Genomic DNA, 19797 nt, shown 5'->3' with positions numbered 1-19797 from the left:
CACTCACCAAGTTTTGTTCTGGATGTACCGTTCCCTTCGACACTTGTACCAGTACCAGTTCCTTTCTCAGAACAATTTTTGTTTCGCCTTGCGGAATCCTATAACCTCGTTTGCATTAATACTGGCATCTCCCAGGACGCTTGGATGTCCTGCTATGACTCAACTCGCCGTGCTGTGACTTTTTCTCTTGATCAAGTTCTTCTTTGAACTCCTGTATGTGTTCCTGGCTTATGCGAAAAATTTCTCACTCAATTTGTTGGACCCTACACAGTCATTGAGCAGACATCTCCTGTTAATTAGGGCACCTCGCTCCTTGGAACGCCGTCCAACCACCGTTGCACTATCTCAGTCGTCATGCGGCTGAGATACAGTCGAACCCGACTATATCGAACCTGTTTACATTGAATTATTCAATATATCGAACAATTTCTGGTCACGGTATAGTTACAATGGGTATATATAGCAAAAATTACGCTTACATCGAACAAAAATAGCAGCGACTCCCGATATATCGAACTTCACGTGGCGGAAAGTGCCCCCGGAAGTTGGCTTTCCCTTGCGGTGGCGAGAAAACCCGACGGCGCGGCTCCATCCAACCACTCTCCCTATGGTGACCGCGCTCCCTCGGACGAGCCGTTGACACCCCCTACAAAATATGGTCCTGGCCTGCCCGCAGCACCTGCTCAGACAGCCAATCAGAGGCTCTTGTGCCCTCGTCGTGCAAGATGGCGAAAGTGCGAGTTGTCTCGCTGCTTTTTTGGTTCATTGTGTGAGCGCCTTGTGGGCCTTCTCCCACAGTGTTGCCGTGATGAAGCGGCAGAATTCGCCTTTCGTCGTGAAGCTCGAAATCTTAAATCGGGTCAAATGTGGTGAGAAGTCGGATGCCCCCACAGCGTACAAGATTCCGAGGAGCACTCTCAGCACAATCTTGAAGAGTAAGGGGGAGATTAGGGCTACTATTTCTACAGGTTTCCAATCGGAACTCCTCTGCTATGCCAAATAATTGTGACCATAAGAGGGAGAGCGAGGAAATTAGAAATGCAGAGAGGATGGCCTGAGGTATAACTACCCTAGCCTGATACTCTGGTCAGAGGAGAGAAAAAGGGCGGTGTGACAGTGAGGATGTGCAGTAGGATGACTTCCCTGGCTGACCTTTGCTGGCTGCGCGGCGGCGGACCATTTTTGATGCACGCGGCAGGCCGCACCTTTTTTTCTGAGACAGCTTTCTTCAGTCAAAGAGAGCCAGGCTGCTGCCACTGCAGTAATTATGACTTTTTTCCTGATCATAGTGATGTCACCACCTTTCACAAGCAGTTGCATTGAGGTCACTTGAAGTTCTCCGAATTCAACGGTTAAATGTCTGCTTGATATTGCATTTGACATGCATTCAACCACTTTGGCACCCATTTTAATGGTGTTTTCTGTACTGCAACTGCTCAAGACTTTAAAATGCAATGCAGTCTACCCACATATATGGTGCTTGAACAGGTGAGTTAGAAAACACTGAACTGTCTGCCAAGATTGAAGCATGGTGGTGACTAACAGTTTTAGAGATTGCTGTTGTTGAAGGACATGCCGATTTTGCCAAAATCAGTCAGAAATTCTCCCTGTTGAAAATTTGCATCATGTGACATAAATACTACCAGTACCGAACATGCCATAAAACAAACAGAACAAGAACAAGCTGTCCCATCTTGCCCGCTGGAATTATTTTTTATGCAAGAGAGAGAGAGAGAGAGAGAGAGAGAGAGAGAGAGAGAGAGAGAGAGAGAGAGAGAGAGAGAGAGAGAGAGAGAGAGCAAAAAAAAGAAGAGCTCAATACAAGCAAACTAGTTGTTGCTGGAATGATGAGCTGTATTTTACAAATAAAATAAAATTGCTTTACAAAATTTTAAATTACCGCAATGGCATATACAGTAAACTACGTTACAGGACTGCAGACTTCCACTTCACTGTAGCCACTGATAAAATTTTCAGAGGAAGGGCTACCAACAGGCGAGGTCAAAAGCTAAGCATTCTCAGCAGGAGGGCATCCACATAATCTCCCTCATGTCTTCCTCTTCCTGCTGCATTGCTATTTAAGTATTCTTTCAACTTTGCCTCCAACTCATTGAGAGAAAGAGGGAGAAAAAAAAAATGTGGACTGGAAAAACAAAGTGACAACCTTTTTTTTTTCGTTCTTGTAGGAGGTGACATTTCCCTGCATTGGGATTTACTCAGTGCCGGAGCTACTAAATGGTTTGACGATATCCCAAGGCTTACAAGTAAAGTTTACGTAGGGTCTATGAGTTTTGACAATTCACTGCGAAAAATTTTAGGACTCACATTTTCAAGATACGCAAGCTCAAGTTAACAAGAGAATTAGTGTAAAGGTAGGCTCTACACAGAGCACAAAAATACCATCAGATATCTTTTTTTTTTTTTTTTAGCAACCCACCATGGTGGTTTAGTGGCTATGGTGTAGCGCTGATAAGCACGAGGTCGTGGGATTAAATCCTGGCTACGGTGGCACCACTTGGATGGGGGCAATATTTAAGAACACCTGTGTACCATGCATCACGTAGTCAGAATTAACCTGGAGTCCCCTACTATGGCGTGCCTCATAATCAGGTCATGGTTTTGGCATGTAAGACCTCACAATTTAACTTAATTTAAAAATTTTTTAGCAACATCTTAGTTTACACTGATAAAGCTTAAGAAGTTCTTCAAATGAGTATAATTCTTAGACTGACTGAAAGTTGAGCAAGTTGGTGCACTGCAGTTAACGGCTTTTGTTTTCAATCCTACTTTTGTCCGTGTTTGCATGCCTACCTTTCAGTAACACAAGTACATTTCACTGCCCCATTTGAAGTTCAGTCTAATAAACTTTCACTCAACAACTTACCTCTTTAGGATATCAGAGGCAGCTTTCCGTGTCTCTGCAAATCGGGCATTGGCCTGTGTCAATGCTTTCAGGATGTTGTCTTGTGCGGTCAAGTTCTGCTCCAAAAGTGACACCTCCTGATCATGTTTTTTCAGTTCAGTTGCGAAAAATGCCTGCAAACAAAAAATAAAATTTGCCAGTGCCATATTAATCATACATTGTGTGGAAACAACCCTGCTATGCATACACACCTGAAGATCTTCGCCTTTGTTTCTGGTCACAATTTGCCTGGTGATATCATCCTTTTGAAGCGCATCCCTCAGGTGTGAATGTAGCATCTGCCTCTGCTTCTTCATCTCTTCGACTTTGTCTAGCAGATGAGAGAGCTCCTTCACAACAGCTTCGTTGTTGGGCACTGAAGTAAAGTTTAAAATAAGACTTAAGGCAATAACACAGGCTTACTGCACTTCATCCCTCTGTCACATGAGAAACCAACTTGGGAGGCTTGTAGAAAATGTGGAATGTCTACTAAATAGCCACAATTGCTTAGCCTTTAAAACTTGCATGAACCGTGAATTGCGCAATTATCAACATGGTGAACAGTGCAAATGATGGAACAAGAGAGAGGAGACACAGGACATATATACTACGTGTCCTGCTTGTATTTTCTCTTCTGCACTATTCAGTATGTTGAACAAAAACCAACTAGTCCATTTATGAATTGATACACATAGAATTTCACCTATAAGGGCTGGAGACATTATGTGCTGTGGATATTTAATAGTATCAACAAAGAAGTTTCTCTCAACTGAACAGTTTCTTTAGATTTGGCCAAGATCTGCCTTGAGCAATACAAAAAGAAGAAAAAGGCTAATGTGTGTCGGTGGTTTTGCATAACCATAGTCAATTATGCTGCAACTGCACACTTGTGATGAAAAGCACTGGTACATTCCCTGTATCATTTCCCCACAAAGCCTTGTTCCATGTCTTGCTTGAATAAATCCTGTGCACCTCTAAATAATGATGTACTTTGTCACTGATTTATAGAACAAAACTGGAGCTAGTCTCAAGATTTCTACTAAGTGGACATGCATTGAGCTCTGACCAGCTTCAATACAACTGCAATACGTCCATTAAATTTATTGATTATAATTTGTGAAATGAACCTTTGCGATTTCAGTCACCTGTCTTCTTTTAAAAGGAAGAGTCAAAAAAAGAAAAGGCTTATAATAGGGCTGTGCGAATACACAGTTAACCTTTCCATTAGCTGGTTATTGCTTAAGTTGTAATCAATTTAGTCAGTTACCTCAAGGGCTTAAAGAGGCCCGAACCACTTTTTATCAAAGTTGATGAATGCATTTGAAGTTAAATTAGACTATTTCAGAAATACTTTGACACAAAAGAAAGGGGGTCAGCTGAGGGGCTCGATTTTTATTAAGCATATCATAAGAAGCCAACAAACATTGACACCATAGACAACATAGGGGAAAATTACTTGTACTTAGGGAATTAAAGAAATGATAAATTAATGGAGATGAGAGTGGATGAAGAAAATAAAGTAAAGTAAGGAAAAAACACCATCATTCCTGTGGTGTCCTGTCCTCTTCATTGTCCGTGTTCCTTTGCGCTACAATGGCTTCAATACATATTAACCAACTCGCCCAAGAAGAAATCTTATTGAATAGAGAAATTGGAGTTCGCCCTGAGCTAAAGCTTCCTCTTAAGGGGCCCTGAAACACTTTTTGAACATAGTAAAAAAATGTTGTCAATCTGTTAACGAGGCTCCTGTGAACACGTGAGCCGAATATTATTGCACTACATGCAGCACAAGATTTACAATCTCGTGACAAAAGCAATAAACAGCCACTTGCTCTCGCATCCGGAATGTTGTCATCGAAAGCAGTTGGCCCACCAATTGCTACTGGCTGGTTTCGTGATCGCGAGAACATTCTCAGTAATATATAATTGCTCATTTTGAGTTAAATAAATGAAAAATATATGTCTGCGACTCAAGAAGACAAAAAATCATTTCATCTTTGCACTGCACAGAGCTGCCTCTGCTATGCGTGACCTCCAAGATGGCAGCAGCATGTTGCATAGAGTCGTCTACCGCAGCTGCTATGAGGTGCCACAACGAGCTCTTTGGCCGTCGCGACACTAAACTTTTGATCACGACATTGCTCTCTTGGCTGCTCCGCTGTGTAGCTTCCAGCGCATTAGCGCAGATGAAAAGGGAGAGAAAGCTGGGTATTAGTGCGATAACTGCACTCATAGGTGAAGGATTAAAAAAACGTTTGTGGAATGAGATTCCAGGGAACAACATACTTTAGTGGGGCCATACTACGATTAGTTAGAAAAGTGTTTGAGGGCCCCTTTAAAGGCACAGAGTGTTCTGTTGTTCCTGTCATTCCTTTACGGTTCCCACTGATAGCTATGCCGATGCAGACTTTGCTGCTTAGTTTCCATGGACGCTAGCACCACTTTTGCTCTATTTCAGCACATATTTGCAGCGCTCCCCGTGCGGTACCCTCCGAGGGCTGCCTGAATTAACCAGTGTGTGTCCAGGTACGTCCGAAGTAACGTGTTGATGCCATTAAATAATGCACATGTTTGCAGGGACCAGAGGGTGAACCTGAATTATCTGATTTGCTGAATTAACGAGGGTCAAGTTAATGAGGTTTTACTGTACAAGAACAGACTGCTGGGCTCGTTGGTTCAAGCAATTCGAGCAGAATAGTTGTAGTTGGTATGACTCCATAGCCGGGTGTAGCACATAATGGAAAAACGAGACAAGACAAAGAAGGGATGGATGCAAGTGCAATTGGTTGGTTCATGATCACAAAACTGCAGTGCTTGAAAACAGAAAAAAAATATAGACACACCTACAAACACACACAGTGCTGTGTGTGTGTTTACGTAACTCCCTCTATCCTGTTTCAGACCACTGTAGCTTTGTGTTTGCCAACACAAACAAGGTTGGTGGGAAGGATACGCACAACATAGTGCTTCTACCACTCTTTGTTTAGTCTGCATTACTTTTGCTTCAGCTTGCTTTTCCCCATAAGTGATCAAATGAGCAGCTTACTCACTGCCTAGCTTTTCTGCAGACCATTTCAGTCATCTATACTATAGTAAGTATTTCATTTTAGGCAGCTTGGGAGGAGAGAGAGAGAATAAACAATTTTATTAGGTAAATGCAGCTTTGGAGAGGCATCCTCATTCCAGAATGCCTTGAGCTCGGGCCGCGTCCTGGGCCCTCGCAATCAGCCCTTGCTGATCCTCGAGATTGGAGCTGGCCAAGGCTCTCTCCCAAAGCTTGTTGGTGTGTGGTAAGGGTTCAGAGGATCTAATGGTGCCTCTCTGCAACCCTCTACTATGTGCCTGAGGGACCTGGGCTCTGCGCAGAAGCAGCATTGCGGAGAGAATTGTGTAGGGGCTATGAGGTGATTTCTGGTTGGGTGGGGGAATGTATTAACCTGTAGAGCTCGGAGGAATCGCTCCTGCTCTCTAGGTAGCGACTTGTGTGGGGGTGCATATGTTCTGCGGGTTAGCTTGTAGTGTTGTGTGATGTCTTGGTACGAGACTAGAGGGTGCATGCGCTCTGGTTCAGATTCCTCGGCGTCAGCTCAGTGGGTCAAATCTCGAGCCACGTGGTTGTCGACCTCGTTGCCAGGAATGCCGTGATGAGCTGGTGCCCAGATGACCATGACTGATCTCGTTGGCGGCTTTTGATTGATGACCTTGAGCGTAGTGGTACTAATTCTGCCGCTAGCAAAGTTGCGGCATGCTTGTTGGGAGTCGGTCACTATGACTTCAATCTCCGTTTGAGAGAGCGCGAGGGCATGGTCGCTTCCTCGGCTTGGAGGGGATTGTTTCGGGTGAGCGAAATGCTGCTTCGATGTTCTTTGCCGACGACTACGGTGGCTGTTGCGGTTGCGCGTCTGGGGTAAGACCCTGCATCCGTGTAGGCTGTAGAGGGTAAGGTCCCGTATTGCTTGTGTATGGCCAGAGCCCGGGCCTCCCTTCGCTGTGCATGGTGCACTGGGTGCATGTTGCGAGGTAGAGGACGTACGGTGATGTTGCTCCGGATGGCATGGGGTAAGTTCACAGTCTGAGGCAGCGGATGGCTGAGAGGGGCAGAGAGCCCCAGGCGTAAGAGGATGGACCTCCCTGCTTCCGTAACCGCCAGCCTTCTTCGCTGACTGGATAGAGGTGCCTCGATCAGCTCCTCGGCCGTGTTGTGCACTCCTAGTCGTAGTAGGCTTACTGTGGATGTACTGATCGGCAGGCCCATCGCCTGCTTATATGCCTTTCTGATCATTGTGTTGATTTTCTTGAATTCCGTCGCGTTGAGTAGTGTGCATGGAATAGCGTAAGTTACCGTATTTACTCGCATAATGATTGCACTTTTTTGTAAAAAAAAAAAAAAAATTATGCAAATTCAGGGGTGCGATCATTACGCGGGTTAAATTTCCCAGGAAAAGAAACATTTTCTTTTTTCATCCTGCATTTGCTGCGGGATGACAAGCAGGCAGCTGCCGCTGTCAGTGCGGGACACCAAAACAAAAATGGTGGCCGGCGGAGCAAGCCGAACGCGATTATTTTTCTTCTCGTGAGTACATTACGTGCCTTGAAACAGTTTCTTCCATATCAGCAATGAATAATATCCTTAATATTGGCAAGTTTGCAACAATAACGCAGCCATGTTTACTTTGAGGGGACAGAAACAGAGATGGGCGCGCTTAGCTGCCAGTGACATAGAAACACATGGCTGGCACGCTGCGGAAACTGCGGCATTTGACTTCACTGCTATCCTAATACGGCACGTTTCCGTTAAGGGTGGGCGAATATCTTAGTTGCGTTACAAGTGTCGGCGTATGAATAGGGTACACTTCTAACATATCGGTGTAAACGTGGCCGCTATCGCTGCCACTCGCGATTTGTTGCGTGCCCACAAGTGCAGACGAGAAGAATCGAAAGGTGCCCTTTATGTTGTTGTTGACCAAAACCATTATGAAGACTACAAATAATAAAGCCGAGGCAAGTTTGGTTGTAGCTTTTTTTTTCGTGGAAGTGCTGAAAGTTATGAAAGGAATGAAATGGGGCATCTGCTTAAGAATGTTGGGTGTGTGCAGAACGCTTGGTACGTCTTCAAGAGTCGTTCGCGTAGCATTCGACAGATGGTAAGCGCGATCATCATTAGCTAGACTTGGCACATGACATATCGCTGCGACAAGTTCAGGGTGCGATCATTACACGGGAAAAAAAAAAAAATCAGATTTTGACGACAAAATTCAGGGGTGCGATCATTATGCGATAAATACGGTATTTGAGACACGACGAAGGCTTGGACAAGCCAAAGCGTGTCCGCCTCCCCCATGCCTCTTGCCTTGGTTGTTACTCGCCGGATCATGTGGGTAGTGTGGGCTGTTGTATTTTTAAGCTTGTGAATTAATATTGTGTTGGTGCGATCCGACTGGAAAACTATTCCCAATATCTTTACGCTCTGAGATGGAACGATGGTGTGTCCCTCCAGTTGTATGTTGATAGTGGGCAAGTCACATGCATACTTCTTTTGCGGTGAGACCAGGAGTAGCTCCGACTTTTGGGGGGCACAGCTGAGGCCGCATGACTTAGCATAGTCACTCACCATGTCTGCCGCTTTCTGCAAGCGGCTCTCCATTGCCCTGATAGACCCTGTGGATGACCAGATGGTAATGTCGTCAGCATATAGGCCATGCCGGATCCCCGGGATGTTATCGAGGAGCGGCGGAAGGCCTGGTTTATTAGGGTGATATTGAAAAGGAGAGGGGATAACACTGCGCCCGCCCAGTAGGAAGGGGTTTGTGGCTTGGTCACCGACCTTTAGGATGGCTTTTCTATCTGAAAGAAAATCTCTGATATAGAAATATGGACTGGCCCCACAGCACAGCATGTTTAGCCTCTATAAGATTAATGTATGCTTGACGTTATCGAATGCCCCTTTAAGATCCAAGGCGAGGATAGCGGTGGGGGAGTTGCGTGCCGCTGGTACAATCACATCCTCTTTCAGCTGAAGTAGGATGTCTTGAGTTGAGAGATGTGGACAGAATCCTATCGTTGTTGGAAGTTTCCCCGAGTCCTCCAGGAATGGTTGTAGCCGGTTGAGAACGATGTGCTCTAGGAGCTTTCCTACATACAAAGCGAGGGAGATTGGTCGTAGGTTCTCAGTGGCTCGTGGCTTGCCTGGCTTCGGTATCAGACGAACCTCGGCCATTTTCCAGTCCTTGGGAAGGTTTCCTTCCCTCCATACTTCGTTAGGATGAGTGGTAAGCTCTAGTAGCGAGGGGTTGTCAGGATTGACAAGTGCCTTATTGGTGATTTGGTCCATTCCCGGGGCTGTGTGGCGTCTCAAGCCCATTATCGCCGCTGTTACTTCATGTAGACGAATGTCCTCATCTAGGAGCTCGTTTGGGGTGCCGGTACACCAGCTTGGGAAGAGGGGTTAAGCACAATACAGTTGATGCTCATTACAATGGACTGTGATAACAGGAAAAAAGGTCCGTTATATCCGAAGTCAGTTTTATCCAGAATTTGGGGTTGCAGTATGCTGTGAAATGGTGTAACTTTGAATATACAGTCAAACCCACTTATAACGATACCAGTTTTAACAATATATCAGTTATAACAATAAAAAGCTGTTGCATCGCCAACTTTTGCATGTTTTCTACGGGGAAATAACCCGCTTACTACAACGTCTCCGTACTGCATTATTGGTTATAACAATGAAGTCTGGCAGCTGGGTGTCCGTGCTGAAAAGTGATGGAATGCGGCATCCTTGAAAAGAAAAAAGAAAAAGTGAAATGCAAGCCCCTGCACAATCGCTCGCAACCCCAACTACCACCACGCACTTCTCTTTATGAGGGGTGCATGCCAGCCTCGCGTACATCTCTCCCGTTGACCTTCCACCCCTCCAAAAACGAATGGGCTGTGCCCATAGCTCTGCATCGTGCCACCCTCCGAAACACGAATGGACCGTGCCAACTGCTCTGCCGGCGCTGCTCCCAGATTGTTTGCTGGGCCCTCACAGTTGGTTTTTTATTCTATGGCCCTCATTCTGTGCAATTCTGCTAACGCTCGTGCTTGATTTTGCTCGTTGTGTCAAAGTCGGTCCTGGCCACGTTGTTTCTCAGCCTCGTTTGACTCACCGCCGAAACAGAAGATGGCTGATCTGCCTGCTGATCATCGGCAGTACATGATAGTATTGCCGGTGAAAAGAAAGTGCACTGCTATTTATTTGGAAACAAAGTGCTTCTAATCAATGAGGTGATCGTTGCGAACCTGCTTGCATCGGATAGCGACAGTGACAGCCATGATGGCAGTGCTGATGTGGAAGGGCAGGCTGCCTCAACATTGTCCTTGCGGGAAGTCCTGTAGATGATTACATCCCTCATGGGACTGTTCTTGCGAGGGACCTTCCGCTTCACTACATGGAGTAGCTGGATGCCTTGGAGATGGATGTCGGCAAGCTTTGCGTAAAGCAAGCAAGGCTGACGGACACGCGATTTTCTCGTGCAAGCCAGTGGGAAGTACGTGGCGAGATGCTTGCGGTGATCCCGTCCAAGCACTTCTTCTGGATTTCCCAAGCTGAGATGCTGCCGCAGCAACCTTCCCGCATTTTTTAAAAGCCAACTTATGGGGCCACCAAAGCGATGCCTCGGCAGAGCTCGTATGTCACTTGCTGCCCGTCTTTGCAGTTGTTATAGCAGTTCCATTTCATTCTTTAACGCCGACAGCTGAGGCTTGTTAACAACACGCGATTGGAGCGTGCAGAAAGCAGAGTTAAACAGTTAAACGAGTCAACACAATCAGAAGCCAGATGGAGGAAGGTGGTGGGGAGGAGAACTCGCCTCCCCGTCGTTATAGTTTTCTCGGAACAGCTACGCCATCCCCCATTTTGATTTTTTTTTTCATGCAACCTGGTTATACCAACGGAATTTTTCTGGCACTTGAATACTGTTACAAGTGGGTTCGACTGTACTGCTATTTAGCCCATAGGCGATTACAAAAATAGGTAAAAAAAACACACACACCGAAAATAAGTAACTATAGATAAACTGGTTTTGCGTTAATTGTACAGCCCCGTGGCACTGCATCTTCCTTTCTGCCGTTTTCTGGACAGTGGTTGCTGACAAATGGCAGTTTCCCTGCGCTAGAGTATATAGACACCCACATAACGGCAACATTAAAAGCCAGTTAGCATCGCCGTGTTGGCCACCCAGCCTGAGTGCATTGCTGCCACCGATGACGCAAACATTGCTTACTGTTTATTTTTTACACAAAACAGTAGCCGGTAAAATAAACTGATGCCTTAATTTTATCTTTGACAGCAAGCAATGACCACTGTCAAATCTGCAGTGCAAACGAAAGCCGTGGCACAAGGCCAGTTTAGAGGCCGCAGCTGGCTGCCGCCTGCACTGCACGAGAGACAGCTTGACTGCATCATGTGCCTCCACTGTGGATGCCGTGAACAGCAGCCTATCTTATTTTTTGTGCAAATTTAAGCAGCAAGAAATAAATCATTTCAAAACAATGCATATTGCGATCATTGGCGGTTGTTTTTGAAGCGCTGTATGCTATAGCTTTGCTTTGAAACTGGTTAGGCCTAATGGCGCCCTCAGCACTTATTTGGCACCGAGTCGACAGCGGTGAGTGGCAATGGGCGACTTACCCAGTCAACACAAAAGCTACCCTCTGGTGGGGCATTGCGTGACATGCTGTTGCAGAAAGCTTGCCGTTAGTGTATTCGTTCCTTAAGAAAATACATTTTCCCAAATTCTGCAAGTGGCCGGAAATAGTGTACACTGCCCTGCTGCACACATGTACAGTAAAACCTCGTTAAACCGTACCCGCTTAAACAGTAGTTTCGGTTTAACAGTAGTAAAGTCAATTCCCCGACTCAGCGGCCATTGAACATAATGTATTTTGTATCCGCATAAACCGTACCAGCTTATTGCGTACGCATCGGTTAAAACGTAGCGTTTCCACTCTTCGTCTCGCAAATACGGCGGTGCGTCGTCTCCATCGGGCGGCCCAGCAGAACAACGAGCCTCAGAGATCGGGACAACGGCCTCCAAGCGCCCTGTGCGTTTGCAAGTGAAGCCGCATCAACATCAACATCATTTCGACGCCGTGCCAGAGAGCGTTGTGGCGTCGTGCAAGCGAGGACTCTCGTCATTCCGAAGCTCGATAAAAAAAGACGCCGGGTGCTCAGCATAGAAGAAAAATTAGACATCGTCCGTGCTATCGAACGTGACACGAAGAAGTCGGCGCTGGCCCGCGACATGGATCTGCTGTTGACTACAGTGTGTGGCATTTGGAATGCGAAGTAGCTCGGCAGCGCTGCTGCGAGTGCGAAGAGATGTCGGCTACGAGGTTTGACTTTTCGCCATCGTTGCCTCTGTTGTTGCCGAAGTGTCGACTAGCGACAGTGATGAGGACGACACGGAAAGCGACAGCACGGGTGATTCAGGCCCGACAGTGGCATAAGCTGCGCGCTACGTCAGCCTCATGAATGCAATCGTCGCAACGAGAACAGGGGCGCGATAACGGAACTATTCCAAACAAAAAGTTTTCCGAACTTCGGCACCCGGCAATGAAAAAGTCGCCCCGGGACTTATGCAGCACTACTGCGCGCGTGCACGGAGAATACGTAACGCCAACGAGGAATCTGCCGTGCGAGTGTTTGCCGAGAGGAGGGGGCTGGCTGAGAAGCTGGCACGCAGCTTCAGTAAGTTTGAGGCCGCTGTCGTCGTACTAGGCCGCCGCGGCATCAAACGAAAATAACACTTATGTCGCGCGAAGTGAATAAATACTGCACGTTTTTTCCACTTTCATCGCACTCTCTCTGAGTTCCGTTTTCGACAGGTAAGTGGGCGATCTCATGCTATTTCGGTTAAACAGTACTACCGTTTAGTACGTACCTTTTCCGAGCTCCGGCCAACTACGGTTTAACGAGGTTTCACTGTATTGCCGCAGCAAAGCATGTTGTATTTATACCATCTAGACAAAATTTGGCTAAAAGTTTGTCTGCTGTAGCCGATAGTCTACTATAGCCGGGTCTGTTAAAGTGGATATTGTCTCAATGATAATATAAGCAGACCAAACTAAGCGAGGAGAATGCTCTGTTATATTCTAAAGTATGTTGTATGCAGATCTGTTGTAACAGGCCGTACATTCATTTCTGTGAGAAGGTAAAGAAGTCAGAAAATGCTGTGGCTAAAACAGTAAAAATTTGAAGATCTCATGAAGGTTCCACACAAAACAGCCAAGAGAGTCGAAAAAGCCTGACCGTCAAGCAGTGACACTGAGGGCAGTGCTTTGTCCACTTCTTCCAGAGGGCTAGCCAGCAGTTTGAGGTTTGCTGAGTGGGCAGCCAAACTCTTCTGCAGGGCACTGTTAGAATCCGCAGTGCGCTGGTGCACCTCCAGGTACTTGGTAAACTCGGCCGTTAGTTCGGTCACCAGGTTCGAGGGTGCCCGCTTGCCAAACGCTGTGCTATGGGCTGCTTCCTTTTCCCGCTCCTCCTTCAACAGTTGCTCAACTTGTGCAAGGTCCTTGTCTACATTGTGATAGAGCTCCTTCAGGCCTGCAGTAAAGCCGTTGCATAAGAAAGTGGAGAACTGCTCAACTTTGATATACAAATAATAATATTTAGCTAAATTACAACATAACATTTTTGTTTTCCAATGTAAGTTACATTGAACACCATGAATTTTGTTCCCCCTAAGATAATTTTGTCCTGCAGTTTTGATTTAATAGCACATGCACATTAAATGCGTGTAATGCCGTGAGATACAGCACACAGACCAGGGATTCGATGATAAAGCAGATTTTCTTCTCCGCTTATGTGTAACTTGAAATTGGGGACTGGATTCCTAACTTGGCATTGCAAACTATCCAGTGCACTCGTAGCTTTTATTGGTTTCAGTGTCTGAATGATGAACAAATTCAGTTTTTCCGGTGAGCCCACGGAACACATACTTTTACTCACAGGTGTACCTAGAGCCTGTGTGACAGGTGAAAGAAAAATGAATTCATTTGCATGGATCCATAAAATTAGCTCCATCCTTGCTGCCTGTGTTGACAAGGGCCTCAAATGAGGTGACGAAAATACTAGACAGTGGTGATGGCGATAAAAGATAGGGCAATCGTTTGGCTACTGGAAAGTGGCTGACCTCAGTTTAAGGTTACCAGGAAATGAAGACTTGGTGCAAGCACTGACTGCACTTTCGCCTGTCTGTACAATGACGGCACGATGATGGCCGAAATGCCGACCGACTTTGTCACATAAGAGCATATGTGTGTACGCAGTGACAAGCTTTTGTGGTCACTTGAGGAATAAGGACATCTTTTCTATTAGATATGTTTCCTATTTCCTTAGAGTCCCTACTCCAATTTATAAGCAATCCCCACCAAGTTTGCATTACGCTTCCAGTGGCTGTATTGTGCCCTTCCCAATGCAAATAAGAACTTAACATTTTACTCCAAATTAGAAGAATAGTGATAGTCTATGAACACATAACAAAGGCTGCCACTGACTTTACGAAGCTCTGATTGATGCACTTAATAATATGATTTTGTAAAAATTTTTGAATGCTTTTATCATGTCTTGTACAGGGATTCAACTACACCTGTTCAAAGTGTCAGTTCTAATTCTTTATTCTCATGCTTAATGCCATAGATATAAATTAATTTTGTGCCTTTGAGAGATGTTTTAGTGGGCTCCGTTACTTTGACAACAAATTTCTTGTGCTTCCTCTAACTGACCCATGCACTTAAAATTTTTTCACATGTTAATGGTGTGCAATAAGCCGATATTCCTACAAGGTTTTATTCCAATCCAAATTTTAGTGTTCATTAGGCTATCTTTTTGCACCTCAATGATCTCTGCAGCGTGCTCCAATTATTATGACTAATTTCTTGCAATTCCTCCAGTATGCTGCAAATTACCCACTTTATTCCTCAAATATTTCATTCTGATCTGACTTTTAGTTCTCTTACAACAATCCTTTCATCAAACATCCATCCCAGTGGGTGTTAGGTGCAATTAGAAAGACTAATAATTTTTTCGGAGTCCCAAGATTACCCTAGATTTTCACGACTTCCAATGTAGATGATGTACTTTGTCTCCTATACAGTAGAACCCCGCTGTTACGTTCTTCACTGCTGCGTTTTCCCGGCTGCTACGACGTTTTCATCCGGTCCCGGCATAGCTTCCATAGGATCCAATGTATAAGGAACCCCGCTGTTACGTAGTAGCTGTGAAAACGTTCCCGCATGATGCGTCGCAACCCGAACCCGCCTGGGCTAAAGTAGGCAACGCACTCCAACCGCCATTTTGGCTTTTGACGAGTTTTGACCGGGCTTGGCCGGGCTTGGCTATGGAACTGGCTGCAAAAAGCCGCGTGCCAGTTCGAGAGAAAAATGAAAAATGCTCTCACTATCATCACTGTGATTACGGTCACCGCATGGTTTGTTGGACGGGTCGACTCACGGAGGAAGGAAACTCGGGAGTGGCCCTGACGTCACTCTTTGTAAAGCTATAGCTAAAGGGAAGCCGGAAGTTGGCGTTGCTCATAGCGTTGCTCCGCCTATCGGGCCAGCTCTCCTCTCTTGTTTACATTTCTCGCGAAACCACGCCGCGCTGCGTGCAACTGGGCTGCTCGGACGCGCGCGCTCCGCAGCAATACTAAACAATCGTTAGCACATTAGCATGATTGCGCCAAAGAGGGCAACATTTCCCGCGGATATTCCTTCGTCCGTTGCCATTGCCGTGGCGCGGTGACGACGAGGAGCACGAGCTGCATGATGCCGGGGAGTTTCCAAATCCTAGCTTTGGAGAAGCCGTCGCGGCTCTGGACCTCCTCCGCAGGTACGTTGCACCTCACAGTGACGCTGACAGCAACGCGGCCTTCCAGGCTATTGAGAAACGTGTGGCGATTTCTAGCGAGCGAAAGAAACGGCAAGCCACCATTCTAGACTTTTTTAAGTCCTGAGCGCACTCTGTGGAAATAAATTGTCTATAGTTGAAGCTGCACTTTTTTCATTCATTTTCGGAGCTTTCCTCACTGTTGCGTTTTCCCGGCTGTTACGTTTTTTTTCCTCGGTCCGGTGAAAAACATATGAACGGGGTTCCACTGTATTCATAGTTTCATCCCAATTCGCAGTAGACCACGTAAATTATTTCTTTGCATGCTTTTTCCCATTACAAAAAATGATCCTAGTAGCATAAGTGACATGCATCGCTGCAGCCATGAAATGCCTGTAATAGTTGCCAGGGTCCAGGAAACCATTACAGGTCAAGCTGCAATTGTGGCTTTTAGTTCACCTGACCATCCAACCTATATATGGTCAACAGAGTCGTTGATTGACTTCAATTCACATATTTGCAATGTGCAGCCAGCATCTATTACAGCAAAGCTCAAGCAGCCTACAAGTTACATAAACTCCTTCTATGATGGCAGTGTCTGGCTCAGCAAGCAATAAGAGAAATGCTCACCTTGAATAGTAAGCACCAAGTCACTGACAGCTGTAGGGCACACACTCAGCCTGGCACAACACTGGACAACTTCCTGTGGCACTGCTTGAGGATCCATTACCAGCATGCTTTTGTCCAGGTTCAGAGATGACAGGAAGGCCCTGTTGGCAAACCACCACGAGTAGCCACTTCAGTGTTTAACCACTGCTACCAATGCTGCACAGTAGAACAGTAGAACTTCGACAATTTCCTGAACTAGCATCACACAATCCAAAACCGAATTCAGGGCGAACCAGATACAAATGTAATCTACACTTTATCTTTAGCTGCAGTCAAGTAATTTTAGTCAGTCCTTTCCAGTGTTGTAATGTTTAACAAATAAGAATATGTGAGTACAATAGACTCCACTTAAAGGCGCACTGAACCACCCCTCGAGCTTAGTAAAAAAACAGTCTGCAAATAGCATACGCTGCTGTGAACATCTCAGCCAAATTTTGCAGTCGGGTGCGGTGAGTGAAGCTCACAAGTGGAGCATCAAGCTATCTTACAATTTGTTTTCAACAGAAGCTTTCTCCTCACTCTTTCTGGGGCTGCCATATTTCTACATAAAGCAGATTCCCATACGCGGCAGCTATTGGTCAATAGCTGACACTCAAGAAGGGTGTTTGGATCAGTGTGCTTCTTCCTACTGTTACTATGAATGCAGTACTTATAGACACAGTTTAATAAACAGGCTGAAGTAAGCAAAAATTTGCATTTAGAATTTCAATAAGAATTACATACTTTCACAAGTACAGCTATCGTACTACCACAGACTATTGTCTGCTAACGCTCGGCCGCGCTAACCCCTGTAGAATTGAAACTTTGGCCACGCTGCTTATAAATTTTTTAGCCATCACATCTCACTAATTTCAATTAGATTTGAACACTCAACTACCCTCGAACCATGCGGACCTCAGTTTCAGTTTATTCTTCATTCAAAAAAACAATGAGTAAATAACAAATAGTATGCAGACGAGGGTCCCTAAGTCAATGACTGCAACGGGACCCTCGGTTCAAAAAACGTTTGTGCTATCGAACATGGCACAAAGAAGTTAGTGCTGGCACGCGACAGGGATCTACCGTTGACTACGGTGTGTGGCATTTGGTAAGCGAAGAAGTTGCTCGGCAGTGCTGCTGCGACACCGAAAAGATGTCGGCTACGAGGTTCGACTTTTCGCCATTGTTGCCTCTGTTGCTGAAGGATTGCCTAACGACAGTGATGAGGACAACACAGAAAGCGACAGCACAGGCGATTCAGTCCTGACAGTGGCAGAAGCTGCACGTTATGTCAGCCTCATGAATGCAATCGTCACAACGAGAATAGCACTCCGCAATGAAAAAAGCACCCCGTGACTTCTGCAGCACTACCGCGCCCATGCACGGAGAATATGCAACGCCAACAAGGAATTTGCCATGCGAGTGTTTGCCGAGAAGAGGGGGCTGGCTGAAAAGCTGGCTTGCAGCTTCAGTAAGTTTGAAGCCCCTGTCGTCGCTGCTAGGCTGCCGTGGCATCAAACGAAAATAATGATACTTTTGTCGCGTGAACTGAATAAATACTGCATGTTTTTGCCCTTTCATCGCACTCTCTCCGAGTTCCATTTTTGATAGGTAAGTGGGCGATCTCGTGCTTTTTCGGTTAAGCAGTACTACCTTTTAGTATGTAATTTTTCCAAGCTCCGGCCAACTATGGTTTAATGAGGTTTCACTGTATGTGAAATACACCTGTAGGTATGACATGACATTAATCATGCTAAGGATGACAGACCAGAGAAAGCCAGCTGCCAACGTAATAATAAATATAAATTTTCAACCCTAGAGGTGATGTGTTTTTCAGGTACTCACTGAAGCTCTTCATTCTTCCTCTCTACATGACTGGTTACTGAGCGCAGAAGCCGTGCTTTCTCTTCACTGTGGAAAAAAAAAAGTACATGCAATCATAATTAACAACATCATATCAACAACCTTCTCGGTGCTTGTGCGACGGCATAGTAGGTAGAAAGCCAGTTGGTTCAAGTTAAGACATATGCATGGTGTCCTACATCTAAAATATCCAACATATATTTTGCAGGCATCAACAGACTACTATAACCTTTACACAAAGATCTTCTTGGATATGGATTTGACACCGAATGTCTCGGATGACACAAATGATGTTATAGGTGGCTTGTTACCCTTTGTGTGCTTGTAGTCAGCTGCTGGCAAACAAATTCTACACAAAGGCCTGAAGTGTTCAAGGAATATGAAAGTGCTAGAGAAAAAGCCAAGCAGCATGTCTGCCATCATGTGCCGCTCTGTGCCTGACAATTTCAAAACTGTGTAAAATATATTACCATTAACTGCACATCATCATATAACTTTATGCCTTATTCTTTAGTTAGTCAAGGTTTGCCAAAGTCAAGTCAAGGTTTGCCAAGGTTTTATACAACGTCACTTTTAAATGGTATCTTCGACTGGTTGCCTCCATCCCTCGAAGCAGAGTCGGGCAGATCCAGCGTTCCCCAAACTCACAGGTAGAGGTCAAGTGCGCAAGCCGAACGTGTGACTCGCTCTCAGAGGAGAAAATGGCAGATGCGAAACCATGCGACTACTGCCAACGTCCAATGTTTTGCTGATCCAAAGCGCTGTCGGGAAAACCGGCGAACGCGCCTTGGTACGAGCATTCGTTAAGATGCTAGCATGCAGAGGCCTAGGTTACGGTATACTGTTGCCAACAGCAACGATGCTGTGCTGTGATGACGTTGCGGCAAATGCTTCAATCTCGATGACTGCTCCGACGACAGGGCTCGGAGCAGCGCTCGAAGATGGGGGAGAGCGATCGAGAAGAACCAGCCGAAGACAAGGCCACTCGCGAGAGCTCTCAGAAATGACCAGCCGAAGATGCCAAAAGTGTAAGAAAGCCAGAAAATCCCTTCACATAACACTACCAATCAGACAGTGAAATTTTGTCGGGCAAGTGTAAGAAAATTGAACCATGTACACACAGCAAAGTGCGCAATTTATACTCTCTTGAAATATGTGCTACGAGAGCTTATATCATTTGAAAAGAGTCATGCTATGTTATATAAAAAGGACAGAATTACACATACTACAGAGCCTCACAGCAGTGCAATACGAGTTGTGACACAAAAGAAACGAGACTAAGTGTGTAGCTTGAAAAAAGACGAGTTGGCTACAACTGTTTTGCTGACGTCATCCCACACACCTCCTCTATTATGCGGGCAGTTTTGACGGAACCGATCACGCCAGTTGGGAGTGCTGCGTCATTGAGTGAACACGTGCAACTACATTCTGCCGGAAAAATGTCTGATGTAAAAACCGAACAGCGAATCAACATAAAGTTTCTTGTGAAACTTAAGAAATCAGCCACGGAAAC

The 19797-nt window shown here is 45.6% G+C and overlaps 1 protein-coding gene across 2 annotated transcripts in view; it reads right to left on the bottom strand.

The window, feature by feature from the left end:
* The window catches only part of LOC126546127 (tyrosine-protein phosphatase non-receptor type 23-like), an 84963-nt gene that overhangs the window by 51376 nt on the left and 13790 nt on the right, over positions 1 to 19797 (bottom strand). For both annotated transcript variants that reach the window (XM_050194226.3, XM_050194227.3), the window contains exons 10-14: positions 18267 to 18332; positions 16404 to 16543; positions 13194 to 13490; positions 3115 to 3278; positions 2885 to 3036 (exon numbers count right to left, since the gene is read on the bottom strand). In XM_050194226.3, the coding sequence (XP_050050183.1) occupies positions 2885 to 3036; positions 3115 to 3278; positions 13194 to 13490; positions 16404 to 16543; positions 18267 to 18332 (819 nt within the window). The remainder of the gene's footprint in view (positions 1 to 2884; positions 3037 to 3114; positions 3279 to 13193; positions 13491 to 16403; positions 16544 to 18266; positions 18333 to 19797) is intronic.

The sequence above is a fragment of the Dermacentor andersoni genome, chromosome 1 (genome assembly GCF_023375885.2).
Source record: "Dermacentor andersoni chromosome 1, qqDerAnde1_hic_scaffold, whole genome shotgun sequence".
Lineage (NCBI taxonomy): Eukaryota > Metazoa > Arthropoda > Arachnida > Ixodida > Ixodidae > Dermacentor > Dermacentor andersoni.
Note: the sequence above shows the minus strand (reverse complement) of the source record. Positions and strands in the feature narration are given on the sequence as shown.